Source organism: Caretta caretta, chromosome 21 (genome assembly GCF_965140235.1).
Source record: "Caretta caretta isolate rCarCar2 chromosome 21, rCarCar1.hap1, whole genome shotgun sequence".
NCBI lineage: Eukaryota > Metazoa > Chordata > Testudines > Cheloniidae > Caretta > Caretta caretta.
The window spans coordinates 10,110,163-10,127,751 of NC_134226.1; the positions used below are offsets into that span (position 1 = coordinate 10,110,163).

Genomic DNA, 17,589 nt, shown 5'->3' on the forward strand with positions numbered 1-17,589 from the left:
TTTATTGGACCAGCTTCTGGGGGTGGAAGGTAAATCCTTTCAAGCTATACCGAAGTCTTCACTTTGTGTAGCTCGAAAGCTTGTACCTTCCTGTCCTGTCCTGTCCACCAACAGAAGTTGATCCAATAAAAGATATTACCTCACCCACTTCGTCGTCCTCATATCCTGGGACTAACATGCCTGCAATAACAGTGTGTTTTGAAAGGCGGCTGCTGAATGGTGTTGCTTTGCCCCGTCATTTAACAGCCTGCTGCCTACTCTGCCACGTACAAGGCTTTCTGCCACTGACAAAGGGATCTGGTTTCTGCTGTGCTGCAAACATGTCCGTGCCAGGCTACCGACTGCGCGGCACAGAATAGCTAATGTCAAGCGCGCTTTCTGGCCATTTTAAAAGCATAGAAAGGCATATCCATTTCTCCATCTCCACTCCCAGCTAACAAGGTTGTACTGTAAATCAGAGGCATACCTCGTGCCAGACGGAAGGCTAAATCCTGCCCTGTGCTACTGCATAAAGAGGAAAAGGACGAGTAGGGAACCTCTTACCCCTCTGCAAGTAGCAGTGAAGCCTGTCTCCTGCTTAGAGAAACGCAGGGGCTTTCACAGCATGTAACCAAACTTTCTTGGCCTGTTCCATCAGTCCTAGAGGAGTTCTATTTACAGCATTTAGACACTGCCTTCAGCTGCACACCAGCAGGAGCCCCTAATGCATTGGAAAGCAAGGACATGGCCCTGCCTCCTCTTGGGTGTCTTGCATTTAGGGGGCTCCTGGAGAGAGCAGTCCCTATCTTCACAGTCTGCAGTTGTGCTGCTTATGGCCTCCACCCTTCTTGCGCACCTACAGAGCAGCAGGGCTATAGTTTATATCCAGCAGGAAGCTCTGGCTAGGGTGCACACTCCTCCTTTTCAGAGGAGCAATCAAACACCACAACCCAACCCCTCACCCTCAGCCCTTCCTGATCCCCTCCTGTGGCAGCCAGGACAGGAGGTAGGCCTGAGTTTGTCTCCTCACACTCTTTACTACAACTGCAGAGTTATAGCACTCTTGAAGACCAGCACAAGGGTGCATTGATCTATCCAGGTAAACAATAAGTAATGAGGGAATATTTTCCCTTTTGGAGGGTTGTATGTCAGTATTAGCAGAATGAGGACGCTCAGCAAGAAAAGAGCTAAATGTGCATCTTAGAAAAGGGCAATGTCTGGGCAAAGCTGGAAAGTGAACATAAGAACGGCCCTACTGGGTCAGACCAAAGGTCCATCTAGCCCAGTATCCTGTCTTCCAACAGTGGCCAATGCCAGGTGCCCCAGAGGCAATGAACAGAACAGGTAATCATCGAGTGATCTATTCTAAAGTGCTGCTAGGATCACATATGTACAATTTGGGCCAAAGCAGTTGGTGGTTTGGCACCTTGACTGCTCAAGTGGGGCTACTGTGGCTCTTTGTGGTCATCTGAGATTGTATGCTAGGAACATGCAGTGTCGAGAACCACTTCCATTAAAGAACTTGATTTCACCCTGCCTAAGTAAAACATACAAGCCAGCCAGACGATTGAATTTGCCAGCCATAATTTATGGATATTCACCAGCTGCATGCAATAAAGTACACCTGAAAGGGTTTCTCTTAAGGGGATATTTAAACCTGTGAAAAGAATGGTTCTTTTAAAGCAATCAGTGCTAAACACAACCCAACTTCAGGTGGCACCGGAAGTGAGGAAAAGAAGTGGACAACAATAAGTGACAGTGACCTGGACAATTTTATTTACACTTCAGCTCCCCAGTAATTGCACTTTGTATCTCTGTTCTTGACTTAAGGACATTCTAACAGGTTTCCCATATTGCACAGGAAGGAATTGGTTATATTGGTTGTTCCGTATTCTTATCTGCCCACAAATATTGTAAGCATTTTGTTAAATTTTCCCAATTGTGTGTTCTCCAAACACACACACGCACACACTCGCGCACACATACACAGTTCAAAAAAAAAAAATGACCCTAAATGTCCAGTTCCTGACTCAGAGGGCCGGTCCAAACATGGAGTTATTCCGGAATAACTATTTTGCACTTTGGAAGTGGATTAAGCTAAGCCAGAAAAAGGCACTCTTATTCCAGAATACAAGCACCCACACACGGAGTTATTTCGGAACAGCTGTTCCACTTTGAATTCACACTGTACCTTATTCTGGAATAAGTTTCATGCACAGGCAAGCCTTATGTCACACTACCAGGTCCTGATGAGAATCCTTTCATGACCAGTATCTCACCTAATCGGCACTCTTGACATCAGTATCAGACAGACTCAGCACTCTCTGATATATCTGGCTCCTTTCCATCCCCTCCTTCAGAAAACTCCTTAGTCTGCCCCCTTATTCTTCCAGGGCATATTAAGTACTTGTACGATTCTGTTTGTGCTTTGTAGCATCCTCACTCATGCCTTGGGACTATAAATTCCTCACACCAAGGACCTCTTAAACATAGCACCTCTTATATAGCACCACATATACCGTGTATATATATATACACACCGTACTGAGGGCTTCACACATTATCACAATCTTAAAAGTGCCAGGTGTTTGGGGCATGAAGATCAGAAAGTGCAATTGTCTTCTGTTTGTGTCATTGAATGTCCTTGGCCCATCATGTTGAGCTTGGGTTGAAAGTAATGCTGCAACTTGTTAAGACCTGCCAACACCTCTTAATAGTCTTTCAACTGCATGGTCTTTGCTTAGCGTTCTTGGCTTTGCAGGTGATATGGAGGTGAGCAGGCCCTATGTTAATTTTAAGATTCTTTCAGGTAATGCTTTCCTCTTGCTCGCAAACAAATCAAGGACAGCAGTAAAAGAAGAAAGGAAAATAAATCTTTAGCGAGATCACAGACACGATGGATTCTTTTCAATCCTTTGCTTTTACAGTTCGATTGGGTAATGGCATGTAGCATCTTCTGCGCTTTCCTAGCAAGGCACCAATGCTCTCATTCCAAACAGTACACAGGATGTTCAAAAGCCGGGAGGGGCCCCATGCATAGGCAGTCCCTTCCTGGGATATTTATCACCACAAAGTCCATGCTGTGTCACAGCATTTGTCATTCTCCTTCTCTGGTATTCTCAAGAATTTTGACAAGATTTTCTAGCCCGAAAATATAGCCATGGTCTGGCCCGTCGTAGATGGTATGATTATACTTTGAACCTTTATAAGTGGTGTGAGCAAAATCTATCATGCGGACATCAACTTTGGGGTAACCCGTCCCATGTGGCATGGTGCGGTTTATGTTCTGAAAACACCCCTGAGGATGGTTGTCTAAGGTTTCTTTATTCTCCTTTGGTTCCTGTCCATCATAGATGATGAGAAGGGAGCTGGAGTAGAATCGATAGGAACTCTGGCTTTTGATGACTGAAAGCAGAGCCTTTAGCTGTGACACAATGGGTTCTAAAACGTCTGTTCTGAGACGGTTACCATTGTGAAGGAACTGGTAGAGGGCCTGTCTGAAGCCATCAGGTGACAGTTTTCTTCCATAATACTTGTCTTTGCAGAGAAATTGGCCAGTATCTGCTTGGTAAACCTTGAATAAAAAGAACAATAATCCAGATTGTCTCTCTCTCAAATTATTGCACCTTCGAAACATCCTGCATGTAAGTAATCCAGCTAGTTCGACAGAAGGAAAAGCACACAGTTTAGAGTTAATCTAAAATGAAAGGGTCCACAATCAAGCTGGTACATGAGATGCTTAGTTCCTCTCCAGTCTCAACAGCATATGGCAATTTATGCAGCAGGCCGCTAACTGAATCTAAAACCGTGTCTACATGGGAGGTTTAAGCTACTGCTATCCAGCCACTGGGATAGCTGCACTGGTACAAACCCCTAGTGTAGGCAGGCTATAAGCTGCAGTTTGCACTGGTGCAATTTACCCCTGCCTGAAATGGGTATAAGATGCATAGGGGAAAATAGTGATTTATAGCAACTTACCCCCATCTACACTAAGGGTTTGCACGAGTGCAGCAAAACCAGTATCTGAAACTGAGATAAACAACCACTGTAGACAAGGCCTTAATAAAGGTGCCGCCCTCAGCTGGTAATGCACAGTGCTATAGTCTTATTTTCCAAAGCACAGAAATAAAGAATGACAAGGAAATCTAGACAGGAATATTGACACGATCAAGATCTGGGAGTGGATACAGAATTAGCTTCCATACCACATGTAATTTAAAGGATAATCAGTTCAGTATCAGAACGCTGAAGACCGGAGAGGAACCTACTTGACGCTAGCTATTTATAGTGCTATATATGTGTTTTAATCATAATAATTATCCCGCAGACACAGCAGAGCAATGTTCTAAATCTTCTCAGAGGCATAAGTGAAACAAATTTATGCTTTCAGTATCTTGCAGGAAGGGGCGACAATTTCAGTCATGAAGAGCCGTAATATTTAGCACAAAAAGGGTGTCTGGTATTTGCACTGACTAGACTAGACAGCTCCTAGAAATGAATGAGCATGGAAAGTTTATGTTCTTCTTTCTTCCAGCTTCCAGTCCTGACTAACACTGAAAAGCATAGGCAGAGAATCAGGGCAATGTATGTGTCTAGGGCCAGATATATAGCTGGTGTAAAATGGGATAGCTCAACTGAGATAAAGAATGAAGATATGGCAGTTTATACCAGCTGAGAATCTGGCCCTTAGAGTTTATAAAGTGGTAACTCCTTGTGCTTGTTTTGAAGAACAGAAATATTGAAGGGCTCAAGATGCCACCCTACCTGCATTCCGCAGATGCGAACTCCAAGAGATCCAGAAGTGCTCTGTTCACACTTCTTTATGTGGCGTGCTTTCTTCTCTTCTGATGCATCATCTCCATGCTGCCTGGTTCCCATCTTTAAGTCCAGAATGCAGGGATATTGATACTTTGACACCACGTTTTCAAGCAACAGAAACTCTGGACACATGAGTTAAGGAGACTTGTTATTATTAAATGTACAACTGAAATAGGTCTTAAATCAGGGGTGGCTCTGTGCATCCTCTGAAGTTCACCATAATCATTCACAATTGTAATGAGACTTTGCAATCCACCTTTACCAGCACTCATCGTGGCTACTGGCCTCCTGTCGCCAGTTTCAGCCAACTTATTCTAAGTGCAATATCACCAGGTAAATTATCAATGGCTCAGTTCTCTAGTGTGGATGCACCCAGAGCTGTCAATCCAACACCTTTCATCAACACTGAAGTCATTCAGGTCTGTTGGTGGTGGGGTTAAACGGCATTGATCACATGACCGGTGATCAAATGATATGTCTTACGAAGGAGAAAAGCTGTTGCTGCTTTGATCCCTTTACGTGAAGGTCTCCCTTGACTTTGGATGGCCACCCTTTGAGGTGGGGTTTCTTTTAAACACAGAGAGGCTCCAGAATGCAGTTAATTACATTGTGTTCATGCCCAAGGGCTCTGGGGCCTGTTATAACCTACACATAAAAATGTTTCATTGATTACGCTTGTGATCCATTATTAGCAGCCAATATACACACTATAAACTCTCCATCAGAAGGCTGGTCTTTCCCCCCGCAGCATCACCGCTATGCAATAAGCAAAGTGCAGCAAGAACGGCGGGAATGAAAAAGGATACGATGTAGTTTGTTCTCATCAAGTTTGGAGGACATGCGGTTCAGGTGCAGTTGGTGGCAGTGCAGTGCCCAGGGATTATAGCTCTTTCTTTCTGACTGGTTCCCATTTGTATCCTCCATGAGCGAAGAGATGGCCGTGTGGTACTGAAGTTCCGTCCTAAAGAGTGCCTTCCCTGGGCAGCTAGACAAAGTACACCAAAGCAGCAAATCTGGTTTGTAGGCTCCGAGAAAAGAAGCTGGCTTTTCCCCTCCTTTTGTAGAGTACGAAACCCGATATGGGAAATTTTCAGGGCCCCTCAGGGAAATAAGCATTCATCCTGGCTAACCTGCAGGGATCCTTTGCTACCGAACCAAAGTCCTTTTCAGGAAGTTAGGCGGTTGCTTGGTGCCAATATTTTTTCACTGCAATTTTAAAGCGAGTTTGGCTTCTGTGAAAGGGCCCAGATTCATTGCACGGAAGCCTGGGATCTCCATTTATCCCCCTAACAGGGGCAGCATAGACAAACTGCCTGCCAACGTGCCTTATCTGTGGGTTAGAGGGACCACCTCTGATGGGGAGAGTGGATTCGTTTTCCCTGTATATTCAGCCCTTGGTCTCATCCATCTTATGGGTATGATTCCTCTCTCATCGAGGTCAGTGGCAAAACTCCCACTGGCTTTAATGGGAGCTGAATCGTACCCCTAAACGATAGCTGAGCTGGGTCTGTTTTGAACCAGTTAGAGTGAATGATCCTGCGTCTCACTGAAAACATTTGAGAATGTAAAAGGTCAAGGCAGGTCTCCCCTGCAATTCTAGCAGAGCAACTGTTCAGAGCTCCATTGAGTGCTGTAGACATAAGCCAGCATTGGGGGTGGTCCAGAGCTGCTCCATGCAAGGAGACTATCAGGAGGTATTCTTATGAGTGTAAAGCCTTTACAGCCTTTTACAGGGTGCAGCTCACTGTCCTTTGTGCAGCTTTTGTCACTGTTGAGCTTCTCTGGGCAGTGATTGCGGGACAGGGGGCAAAGCCATGGCCTCACTTCCTTCCTGCTGCTTTGGGGCACCCTGCAACCTGGCAGAGGAGGTGAAAAGCATCCCCTGCTCTCTCCAGAATTCAGGGACTGCAATTCTGCCTGTTGGCAAGTGGAGATCAAATAAGAGGTGTTTGTGAAAAAGATGCAAATCCTGGTCACAATCACCTAGGTGTCAATCAGGAGTGACTCCACTAGTCAGTGGAATCGCTCCAGATTGGCACCTGTGTAAGTGACATCAGAATCTGGCCTATTGTTTTGGGGGATTACGGGGAGAGAACGCCGCTGAAGCCAATGGCTGGATTCTGATCTAATTTACACTGCAGTAAATCAGGAGTCACTCCACTGGAGTTATACTGTTGCAAAACCAGAGCAAGATCCGATGCCGGCCCATTATTTGTTTGGAATATTCCTATGCCAAACATAAGCATACCACACACCTGGGCTTCGTGCCTAGAAGGCACAGACTATAAATGCGATCAGTCTTGTATTCGGCTCAGATTGCAAGCAGAGCTTCTGCTGCTTCAGAGCCCCTCGACTCATGCATGGGGCACTCACCTGTCTTTGATGGTCTTTGGGAAAGGTGTCTGACTCCATTCGACAAACAAGCGCTCACTGCTGGTGGTTGACGTCCGCTTGATCTCCTGCCATAGCATCACCGAATGCTCCTTATCCAAGGAGCTGCAGTTGTCGGTCGGCAGGCTGGGGCTGGCTATCAGGCCTACGTTCCCCAAGCTGTCCTTTCTGAGGCACACCGAGATGATACCTACAAAAGGAGGGAGGATCGTGTGAATGTGGCAAAAATTTCCCTCCCAGGCGACGGGTTGACCTGCACAGAGCCATTACAGACCAGTCGTTGCTTGCATTATTATCCCACTCTGTTCAAGGTGCTTGTATCAGAACTTTGATACTTTAGCAGTGCACTTACCCAGGGATAGCTTAGTGCTCTAGCAACTGCTGAAATCAGACCCTCTGCCCTGTAAATGTAAGCAGTCCCTGAGCCTCTGGAAAATAGCTGCAGGCTTTTTAGATGCTCCTTTCTCTTCCCCAGGTACTACCATTCCATCCAACCCCCACCTTCCTGCCTCACATGGAAGCTGTCCTGTACATCATGTTCTTTGCATTCTCCACTCCACCCTGGGCATTCATTCTTTCCAAGCTACGTAACAGCTAAACCAACAGGGGCCAGACGCAGGATTCTAGAGGGCTTGGCTCGCTGACAAGGAGCCATTCAGGTCTCTCGCTCTTGAGCAGTTTTCCAGCATCAGGGAACAAAATGAGGGTCGGAAGGGAGAGGGAAATCCGTGAAACAAATGTCAGTGTGCACGACAGCACGGGAGCTTAGAAGAGCCATGGCTGCAGGAAAAGTGCTGCACTGGCATAAGGAGTTTCAGTAAAGCCCAGGTCGGGAAGTGCCTATTGCAATGATTCCACGGCCACACAGGACTTCATGGTCATCAGCATGGACAGAACTAAGGAATTTCTGCTCCAAAGTAATAGGTCTTCAGCATTAAGTCAGACCCATTGCCTGTACCAGCATTATGGTCTTGTGGTCTCCAAGGGTTCTCCAGGCAGTGGCATCTGAGCAGGTCCAACATTCTGTCCAGGAGAGGCAGACAGAACTCTGGGCTAGGAGACTACAGTTCCAGGCCCAGCTCTGCCTTGACTCAGTGTCAATTGTAGCCTCTAATTTTGGATACCCGTGCTTTTGGGAAGCCCAATTTGAGACATCTTGGGCTTGGTTTTCAGCAAGGTTGAGCCCCTCGCTTGCTGCTGAAGCCTCCCTGTGCTTCAGCTTCCCCACATGGCAACAAAGACACTCTTCTAAGGCACAGTGAGCTCTGCCAATGAAAAGTCCTATACAAGTGCCATGCAGAACTATTATATATCCATCCATGAATACGTTACGTAGTCAAATAGCTTTGTTGACCGAAAGATTTCTCGCTCATTTCTGCAGTTTTCCCCATTACTCTGAGCCAAACTCATCTCTAATGTAACTCCACTGAAGTCAGTCTTCAGATTTCTTATAAATGGCCAATGGCATTTTTAGTGACCGCAAAAAAGAAAAAACACTACCATTGAAAAATACAGAGGAAGAATGACTACTTAGAAAGCTGGCCTTGAATAGTTTATCAGATTATTTTAGAAACAAGAGCAAGCGTAACAGTATCTTAGCAAAAAGAACAGGAGTACTTGTGGCACCTTAGAGACTAACAAATTTATTTGAGCATAACACAATACAGACTAACACGGCTGCTACTCTGAAAAGTATCTTAGCAGCGTGACCTATTTTATCACCCTTTGCACTGTAACAAATGGACTGTTGAAGTTAAAGGATAGCCTGGTGACTTAGAGCCTTACAAATTCCAAAAGGTTTGTGGGGGTTTTTGTAGGCAGCAGCATGAAATCTATCAGTGGCTGTGGAATTAGCCAATAATGCCCCAGCTGGAGGACATTCTTCCGATTGCAAACTAAGGAAAATACACAGGGCCAGTTCTGCTAAAGCGTGTGTGCGGGTCTGAACACTGGCCCACAGTAATTACCTTTGTGTGTATCAGCTATGCTGTCCTGGGCTTGTCCTTCCAATGCACTGTATGTTTTTTTCCCTAGGAGTTAAAGACCATCAGGAATTGAAGACTGCCTCTGCAACCACTCCATACTTTGCCATGGAGGGGGGGATGGGGGAAACAGAAGAGAACACTAATTGGATACATACCTCTCTCTTGCTTGACTTACGAAAGCTTGGAGTGCTAACCATTAGGCACCATCCTTGAATATTCAAAACATCCCCCAGTATTTTAGCTGTGCAACTTCCATTGACTTTAATAGGCATCAGATGGCTGAACCTTTCTGCCATGCAACCTTTTACATATCTACCCTTCTCTTAGCAAAGTTTTACAACAGGGACCCTTGCCTCAGCGCTTCAAATGACAAATGACTCATGGGCATGGCTTGTATTCGAGGCAGCTATCACCTTTCAGGGAAAGGTTGATTGCAGTGGTCCCCTTGCTAAGAACAGCCCTGATTTGACAGGGAGGACTCCTCTGTCAATTCCTTGTGAACTTCCTCACAGCAGCGCCAGCCCAGAGTCCAGCAGTACAGGCATTGTCAGAGCATTGCCCTTTCAATATTAGACAGGATTCCAGCCACGTGAGCTTCTCACAGCAGTGCCTGGTCATTTCCAACTCCCACAATGGTAACCACAGTCCAAAGCAGCTTGTAACAATGGCTTTAGGGACCTACAAAAGCCACCAACAGCAAGAACCACACAACTTGGCAAAATATAGATCTGGTTTTCCTATCCAGAAATCCCTAGGTGGAAACCTCCCCGTTTCATTAGTCTTTGAAAGGAGATGTATTTTCGAAGTTTAGAACAAAGGAAATTCTGTTTTCCGAAGGAAATATGATGAAACAATTATGGAGGCCCCCTTCTTTCCATTTAGAGAGAGATTACCGTCAGAAATGACTGTGAAAATGGCAGTGTCTTACTCCACTGAACTGCCCCCCTGCTTGTCTTCAAAGTCATATCTGCTGACTTTGCTGACTAAAACAGTTTTCAGAGTAGCAGCCGTGTTAGTCTGTATCCGCAAAAAGAACAGGAGTACTTGTTAGAGACTAAAACAAGCGCCCATGGCCTGAATTACGGAGGTGCTGAGCATCCACTTCAGGTGGAGTTGTGGGTGCTCAGCATTTCTGAAAATCTGGACCTTATCTTCCCCCCCTCCCCTCGTGCTAGCATTGTAACACCAGCGCAGTTTAAAGAGAGGGAGCTAGATTTTATTCTGGCTTGTGCATCACCCCCAGAATTGTAAACTAAATTCCAGTTGCCAAATCTGTATTAGAGATGATCATGCAAGAACCAGTAAAACATCCAGCTTGCCTCTCAGAGTCCCAGTTTGAGTTTGCATAGCAGGCAGATAAGAAAACAATTTCATCTAAGGTAAATCGATGCAATCACTGTGAGACAAACGTAAGACTCCTCAATGTTAACTCTACAGTCTGTTTTCAGATGAAGTGAGCTGTAGCTCACGAAAGCTCATGCTCAAATAAATTGGTTAGTCTCTAAGGTGCCACAAGTCCTCCTTTTCTTTTTGCGAATACAGACTAACACGGCTGTTACTCTGAAACCTGTTTTCAGAGTATATTTCTTATCAAATACATTGTAGCTATATCTCAAATGCTGTGTGCAACATTCAAAAGCTGTCCCAATTACATAGCATCAGATGGTGTAAATCAGCCTAATAATTCCATTGAATCATGCTGGTCTTGCCCTAAACGTACTATATAGTATGAAATGGATAGGTCTTAAATATCTTAATATGAAGATGAACAGGGACGTTTTTCAAAGGTGAAAGGGGCAGTGAGGCATCAAAATTTCAGTGGAATATGGACACACTTGAAAATCCCAGCTTTAATAAATATATTTTGTTTCATGTTATATAGCACTATGGGACTGGGCAAATTTTGCTTATATCACATAATTGACAAAACAAATATATAATACATGGTTTAAGGCATATTGGCTGCTACTTTACTTCTCTTTTATTCCAACTGTGGGTTTATTATCTGAAAGCAAAGCTTTGTCGCATTAAAGTGCTTTCCATTCCCTTCCTTCCAGTCCCACCAAAAATTCTGTCCCATTCCATACAAAGCAAGCTAGGCAGACAGAGTATATTTACAGAAGCTATCTGCATGCAAGAGGCATCTCTACAATTTGCAGGAGCTGTTTTGCTATGTAGCTTGCTACCTCTTCTCTCGTGTATTTATTTTTAAATTTAAAAGTGTGTTTATTTACTGCCACGCGCAATAGGAATCTGAACAGAAGTGCGCCTGAAAAATAAATCCATAATCCTGTAGCCAGCTCAAAACTAGACAGACAGCATTGAGAGACAGGGTGGGGTGGAAAGGAGGGAAAATGCTTGTCTCAAGGTCATCTAATCTGCCTGAAATGGGTAAGTGAGCTGCCAAGTCTGTGCAGATGCTCTTTAAAGAACACTAACACGGTGTTGGATTTAAATGATGACATTTGAACAATACCATGCACAGTGTCATCATTACATAATGGTCCCCAAGCCCCGAGAGGGGCTAACAATAGAGACAGGGGACATCTATATGTGCCAATTGGCGACAGAGGTCTCAAGAATATTCCTTTTGACATTTAACCTTCCCTTCCTCCTTGTTCACCTCTTTCTAATGTGCACAGCCTTATCTCTCCCAGCAGTGGCTCATTCCGTGGGAAAGAGACAAAAGCTACCTGTGCTAGAACAATAGATTGGAGAAAGATCACCGCTTTATTGCCCCTTACTGCAAAACTCACCGAGATGTCACAGGCAAAAAGGAAAAACAAAACAACACAACAAGGCTGTCTCCAAATCTGCAGGCGTTTGATGCCTTACCTACTCCAGGCAACACTGCACAGTTCCAGGACAAACCCCAGGGTCAGGCTCATGCAGTCCTGCATTCTGGTGAGCTGCAGAAAAATGCTTAGAATGCAGGTGCTTTTCCTTGAAGCAGCTGTGTAATATTGTCATGTAAACCCACCAGGCCAATGTGTAAAATAGGGATAAAGATATTGATCTCCTTTGTAGAGAGCTGTGAGATCGATGGGTGAGAAGCGCTAAAAGAGCTAGGTATTAATTATTATTATTCATTATTATTTCACAGAAATTGGACAGTGAAACTCGGCTGGGTCAATTTCTAATCAATTCAGGCTCCAATCGTGCAACTGCACGTGCATGGGTCGGTCCCTTCTTCCACCTGGGGCATCTTAGACTTAATTGGGGCTCTGCATGCATGCAGAGGAAGGTCCATGCAGATACAGTTGCAGGATCAAGGCTTTAATTACCACACATTACTTCAATTCTGTGGTGTCTGGGTTGCAAACATGGCAGGGAAATCCATTCTTTCCAACACCAAGCATTCCAAAATCATGGGTCAGCCTCCCCCAAATCAGGAGATTGGTTTTTAAACCAAAGAAATTAAAAAAACAAAACAAAACAAAAACTAATAAGTTTTGGGTTCTATTTATTTGTCTTCTGTTTTTTGAGCCTTTAGGGTGCACTCAGGACATGTTTTCAAGCTTTTCTCTGCAATTATAAGGGACATAAACTTATTCTTTTTAAAAAATGAAAGTTGAGTTTCTCACCTAATCACAGGATTCCAGGAGTTGGGGCTTTCAGAAAAACACTAAGTTTCATGCGACACAATACCACAGTGAGAGTTGGCATCGCTGGAAAAATTTGGGGAGGAAAAAGTAATTTAAAGACTCATGCAATGGTGGGTTAAAATGAGATTTTATAGAACATTTAGACTTACACTGAACAGGGTGTGTCCCTTTAAACTGTAAAGTAATGAGAGTCAACTCATAAAGCATGAGGCATTATGGTGGATGTTGAAATTGCACGGACGGGGTATTATGGTGGATCTTGCGCACAGAAAGAGTTTGTTGCTTATTTGGAAGGCAGAGAGGGGTCATTTCTTACCTCAGAAAGATTAGCCTTTGACACAGCAGCTGATTCAGTTTGTTAGAAGATAGCTGGTATTATGTGTCTGGTTATCTAGAGACCCTGACAATGGATCCCAGGAGAGTAGGGACTGGAGAGGGTGGAGATTTGAGTATGTGAAAAGTTTAGTCTATCCCTGCTCCGATTTCTCATTCCATCAATGTCAAACCTCAGCTGCTGGTCACCGACATCCAGTCAACAAGTGCAGGAGATAAGGGGCAGATCCTCAGCTGGTGGAAATCAATAAGGCCCCATTGACTTCAACAGAGCTATGCTGATTTCCACCAGCAGAGGATCTGGCCTAAGGTTTGCATAGTCAGTGGTCTTCTGTGAAGGTTACCAATGACCCATCAGGAAGAGGGCTAAAGGATTGATAGTAGGAAGGTGATAAAGTCTTTGGAGTCTGACTTTGGAGATCTGGGTTTGATTGCTAGCTCTGCTACAGACTCCCTGTACAACTTTGGGCAAATCACTTAGTCTCTCTGTGCCTCAGTTTCCCTTGTGTAAAAGGGAGATGGAACACTCCTCTTCCTCACAAGTAAAGGACGAAATCTGTTATTGATTGGAAGTCACTCAGCAACAATGGCAATAAGGGGCAAGCAGGAAGGGATAAACCTTATGGAAGTTTTCCAAATCTCACTATTATGCTTTGGTTTCACAAAGCTAATTTAAACTCATGTTTTTTCAAGGCTAATCTATTTTTTTTTTAATTATCTTTTTCTAGCTAATGGAAATACTGAGTCTGATTTTCAGAGATGCTGGAAACCCACAGTCTCCATTGACTTCAACTGGTGCTACAATTACTTGTCACCTCTGAAGATCAGGCATGGGGGAATCCCCACCTGTTGTACAGCCAGCTGTCTTCTCTTTCCATCCATCCATCGCCAAGCAGAGGGGTGTATTAGATCAGGAGCGGGCATGGCCAGAACACATAGTATACCAGCAATCCCTACATATATAAAGGTCTTTAGAGGCGCTGCAACAAACCAGCATAGCTTAGAGCATCCCTGAGCTGTGTCTCTTAGCAAGATCAGTTCACTCATATCCCGACTCAAACTGAAAGGGTTAATAGATGCCAGCATGCAGGAATTTAACTGAGACTATTATTCCAAAGTAGCCTTTAAAAAAATGAACACTTTCTTTATCTGTGAGAGTCTGGCCAGGCTGGATGGGGCTGACAGCCACAAACCTGTTCACTCCTCATTGTCCCAGGGGCATTGGGCTAGTTCTGCATGGCAACCCGCGGTGGAGTCTCATTAACAAAAGGCCAGGTTATTGCTGAGTGAGGGAACGACAGCTTACAGGCCAGCATCAGTCATTTCCTTTTGAGGGATAATTAAATGCTATCTGTATATAAAGAGAAGTCTATTTCAAGGGCTTACATTCACAAATGAACAAAAGGCATCCTCTCAGCATGGAAACTGTTGTGTTATGGGCTGCCCCATCCTCCTGGCTGACAGTGCCTCCCCAGAGATAGCTGCATCTCACTGGTTCTCTGTGCTTTGGAATCTTTCAGGACAAAAGTCACTATAGAAATGCAATGTATTATTTCTTCCTGGCCTCCGCGATATCTTGTCGGATAAACAGTTGTATAGAGCACCATTTGGCTTGGAGGTCTCCAACTTTTACATACATTTCTCTCATTTTCTGCTAACTAGGGGGTCAGAACTTGCTATTCTTACCCAGGCAAAACACACAGGTACTGGGTTCTAGGAAAGGAACGAATGAGCTTCCATTTTGTTTGGCTCGCTTTTACAGTTGTTGAGGCTTCAGTGCCCACAGATCGCACAATTAAAGCCGATGGAGAATGTGTGTGTGTGAGTGTGTGTGTGTGTGTGTAAAAAAGGGACTATGTGTATTAAGTTAAGGGAGGAGTGATAAGGCCTATGTAATGTGTACTGAGTTAGAGGAGAAATTATAAGGGACATGTGTGCTGTGTATACGGAGAAATTATAAGCTGGGTTGCTATGGGTGTTGGGTAGGGGTGTGGACTGAGTTGGGGCAACCAGATCAGGCCCATTTCTCCAGCACACCAAAAACTCTCCTGTAGAACCCTCTTCCCGAGCCACTGGCAATAAAACAACAGGCATGTGACTCATGCTGCTGACATATAATCGGTGACAATTCAGCTGCAATGCACGTTTGGCACAGGTGTGCGCTGAGCTCAGTTAGCTGGCAGCAGGCAGATATTTGGGAGCACCATGTGAGCTTGCTACAGCAAGAGACAGAAGCTCAGTGATAATAATAATCCTTCTTCTACAACGGGCCCAGTGGCATGATGTACCCTCCCCACCTCACTTCCTCCCCCAGACTGCTTCCCTCCCTTCTGTTGGGCCTCCTGTGGGGAAGCGCCTGCTGGCTGCAGGTACCCAGCTGCCAAGCTCACCACAAGCTCATTAGTTCATGTTAATCTCTGCAGCTGTTCAGAAGCAGGAGAATAACGGCGCAGGGCCCTTGCTCTGCTCGCTTCCTAGCACGGAAGATCTTACCCCAGCTGAAGGCCAAGTGACAAGGAGGGCGGAGTACAGAAAGCTCAGTCAGGGTCACAAGGGAGGGGAAATTAGGTGTATTATTAGGGGAGAGAAATGACCAGGGATGTGTGTCAAGGTCAAGACAGCACAAGCCTTGGACGGATCACATACACCCCCCTTATAACTTCTTATGATGTGAGCAGTGCCCAGTTTGTGCTGGGCTCTCAGCACAGGGGTGACTTTCACCCTGAGGGAATGCAGGCAACTACAAAAGCAGCTACTTAGTAAGGAGAAGTGGCAGGAGGTCTCTGAAACAGACACGCTCCACAGCCAGCCGTCACAAGCCCTGCTTTCCATCGCCTCTTGTTGCGGCCAAAATAAAACCCTCCAGGAGAAATGCTTGAGGAGGAAACTTGCTCCTCGAACAACTATTTGCTGCTGTTGCTGAGGCAGCCACTCGCTTCGCTGGCTGACAGTGATGCCCAGCCAGGAGGACAGTTTCTCTCAGGCTGGTCACTGGCATCTCATATACGCAGACGGCACGCGAGCACTAATATGCCACCAGGCTCGTGGTGATTCAGTCTCGCGTTACTGGAGCCGATCGGCTGCGTCAGGCGGGAAGAGGCTCTGCACGTGAAATGGGGATGTCTTTGGATGCTCTCGTCACCACCACGTGCAAACGGGCTTCCCCCTCGTCCGCTTTTCCTTTTTCTGCCTCTTCAGGAAAGATCATGCGCCCTCCCCTCCTCTTGCACCGCCTACTCCTCCACCTCTTCCTGGATCGTAATTCGGCAGCCTCACCCGCCTAGACTGCTGCCACCGTGCTGACCTTGGCCCAGAATCCTGACTATCGCGTGGGCTGAAGCTGACAGCATGACACCTGCCACAAGCGCTTGTTCTCCCTCGAGCTGCTCTTACTGGGCCTGGTCTGCCCATAGCGCGGACCTGTTTAACTAAAGGTGTGAGGCTGCAACCCACGTAATTAAACTGGAGCAACTTTGTGTGTGGACATCCTGATATCAGTTTAAACCTGGCTCACATCCACCTTGCTTGCACCTCTTAATTCACCTACATGAGCCAAGTTTAAACTGGTGTAGAGTTTCCACACACAAAGGGCAAATCTATAGGACAACAGTAAGTCGACTTAAGTTACGTTGCTGTAGGCCACCACAGTAATTGAATCGGATTTGCACATCCACAATATGCTGGTGTCGGCGGTGTGTCCCCTCACCAGGAGCACTTACACTGATTTAACTGCTAGTGTGCAGCATCGTGGGGCGGCTTCTGAAAGGCAGCAAGAGTCGATGAAAGCGACGCAGTGTCTGCACTGACACGGTGTTGATCTAACAACATTGACTTAAGCGCTAATCTCTCACTCTTTGCAAATCATGAGTGGTGTGGAGAAAGTGAATAAGGAAAAGTTATTTACTTGTTCCCCTAATATAAGAACTAGGGGCCGCCAAATGAAATTAATGGGCAGCAGATTTCAAACAAATAAAAGGAAGTTATTCTTCACACAGCGCACAGTCAACCTGTGGAACTCCTTGCCTGAGGAGGTTGTGAAGGCTAGGACTATAACAGAGTTTAAAAGAGAACTAGATAAATTCATGGAGGTTAAGCCCATTAATGGCTATTAGCCAGGATGGGTAAGGAATGGTGTCCCTAGCCTCTGTTTGTCAGAGGGTGGAGATGTAGGCGCCGACTCTGTGGGTGCTCCGGGGCTGGAGGACCCACAGGGAAAAATTGGTGGGTGCTCTGCACCCACCAGCAGCTCCTCACCCTGCTCCCTCACCCCAGCTCACCTCTGCCTCCGCTCTGCCTCCTCCCCTGAGCGCGCCACTGCGTCCTGTTTTTCCCCTCTCCCTCCCAGCGCTTGTGCCGCAAAACAGCTGTTTCACACGGCAAGCCTGGGAGGGAGGAGGGGGAACACGGGGCGCTTGGGGGAGGAGATGGGGCTGGGGCGGGGATTTGGGGAGGGATCCAATAGGGGCGGAGTTGGGGCG

General features: G+C 45.8%; 1 protein-coding gene across 5 annotated transcripts in view; it reads right to left on the minus strand.

Annotated features, from left to right (window-relative positions):
- Positions 1 to 1,732: 1,732 nt before the first annotated feature.
- Positions 1,733 to 17,589, minus strand: part of IP6K3 (inositol hexakisphosphate kinase 3) — a 42,715-nt gene continuing 26,858 nt past the window's right edge. For 4 of the 5 annotated variants that reach the window (XM_048826390.2, XM_048826389.2, XM_075122067.1 and 1 more), the window contains exons 3-6: positions 7,171 to 7,378; positions 5,604 to 5,782; positions 4,744 to 4,919; positions 1,733 to 3,553 (exon numbers count right to left, since the gene is read on the minus strand). In XM_048826390.2, the coding sequence (XP_048682347.1) occupies positions 3,077 to 3,553; positions 4,744 to 4,919; positions 5,604 to 5,782; positions 7,171 to 7,378 (1,040 nt within the window). In that variant the 3' untranslated portion in view covers positions 1,733 to 3,076. Of the gene's footprint in view, positions 3,554 to 4,743; positions 4,920 to 5,603; positions 5,783 to 7,170; positions 7,379 to 12,008; positions 12,079 to 17,589 lie in introns of those variants that run through there. The other variant, XM_048826393.2, reaches the window with a different exon arrangement.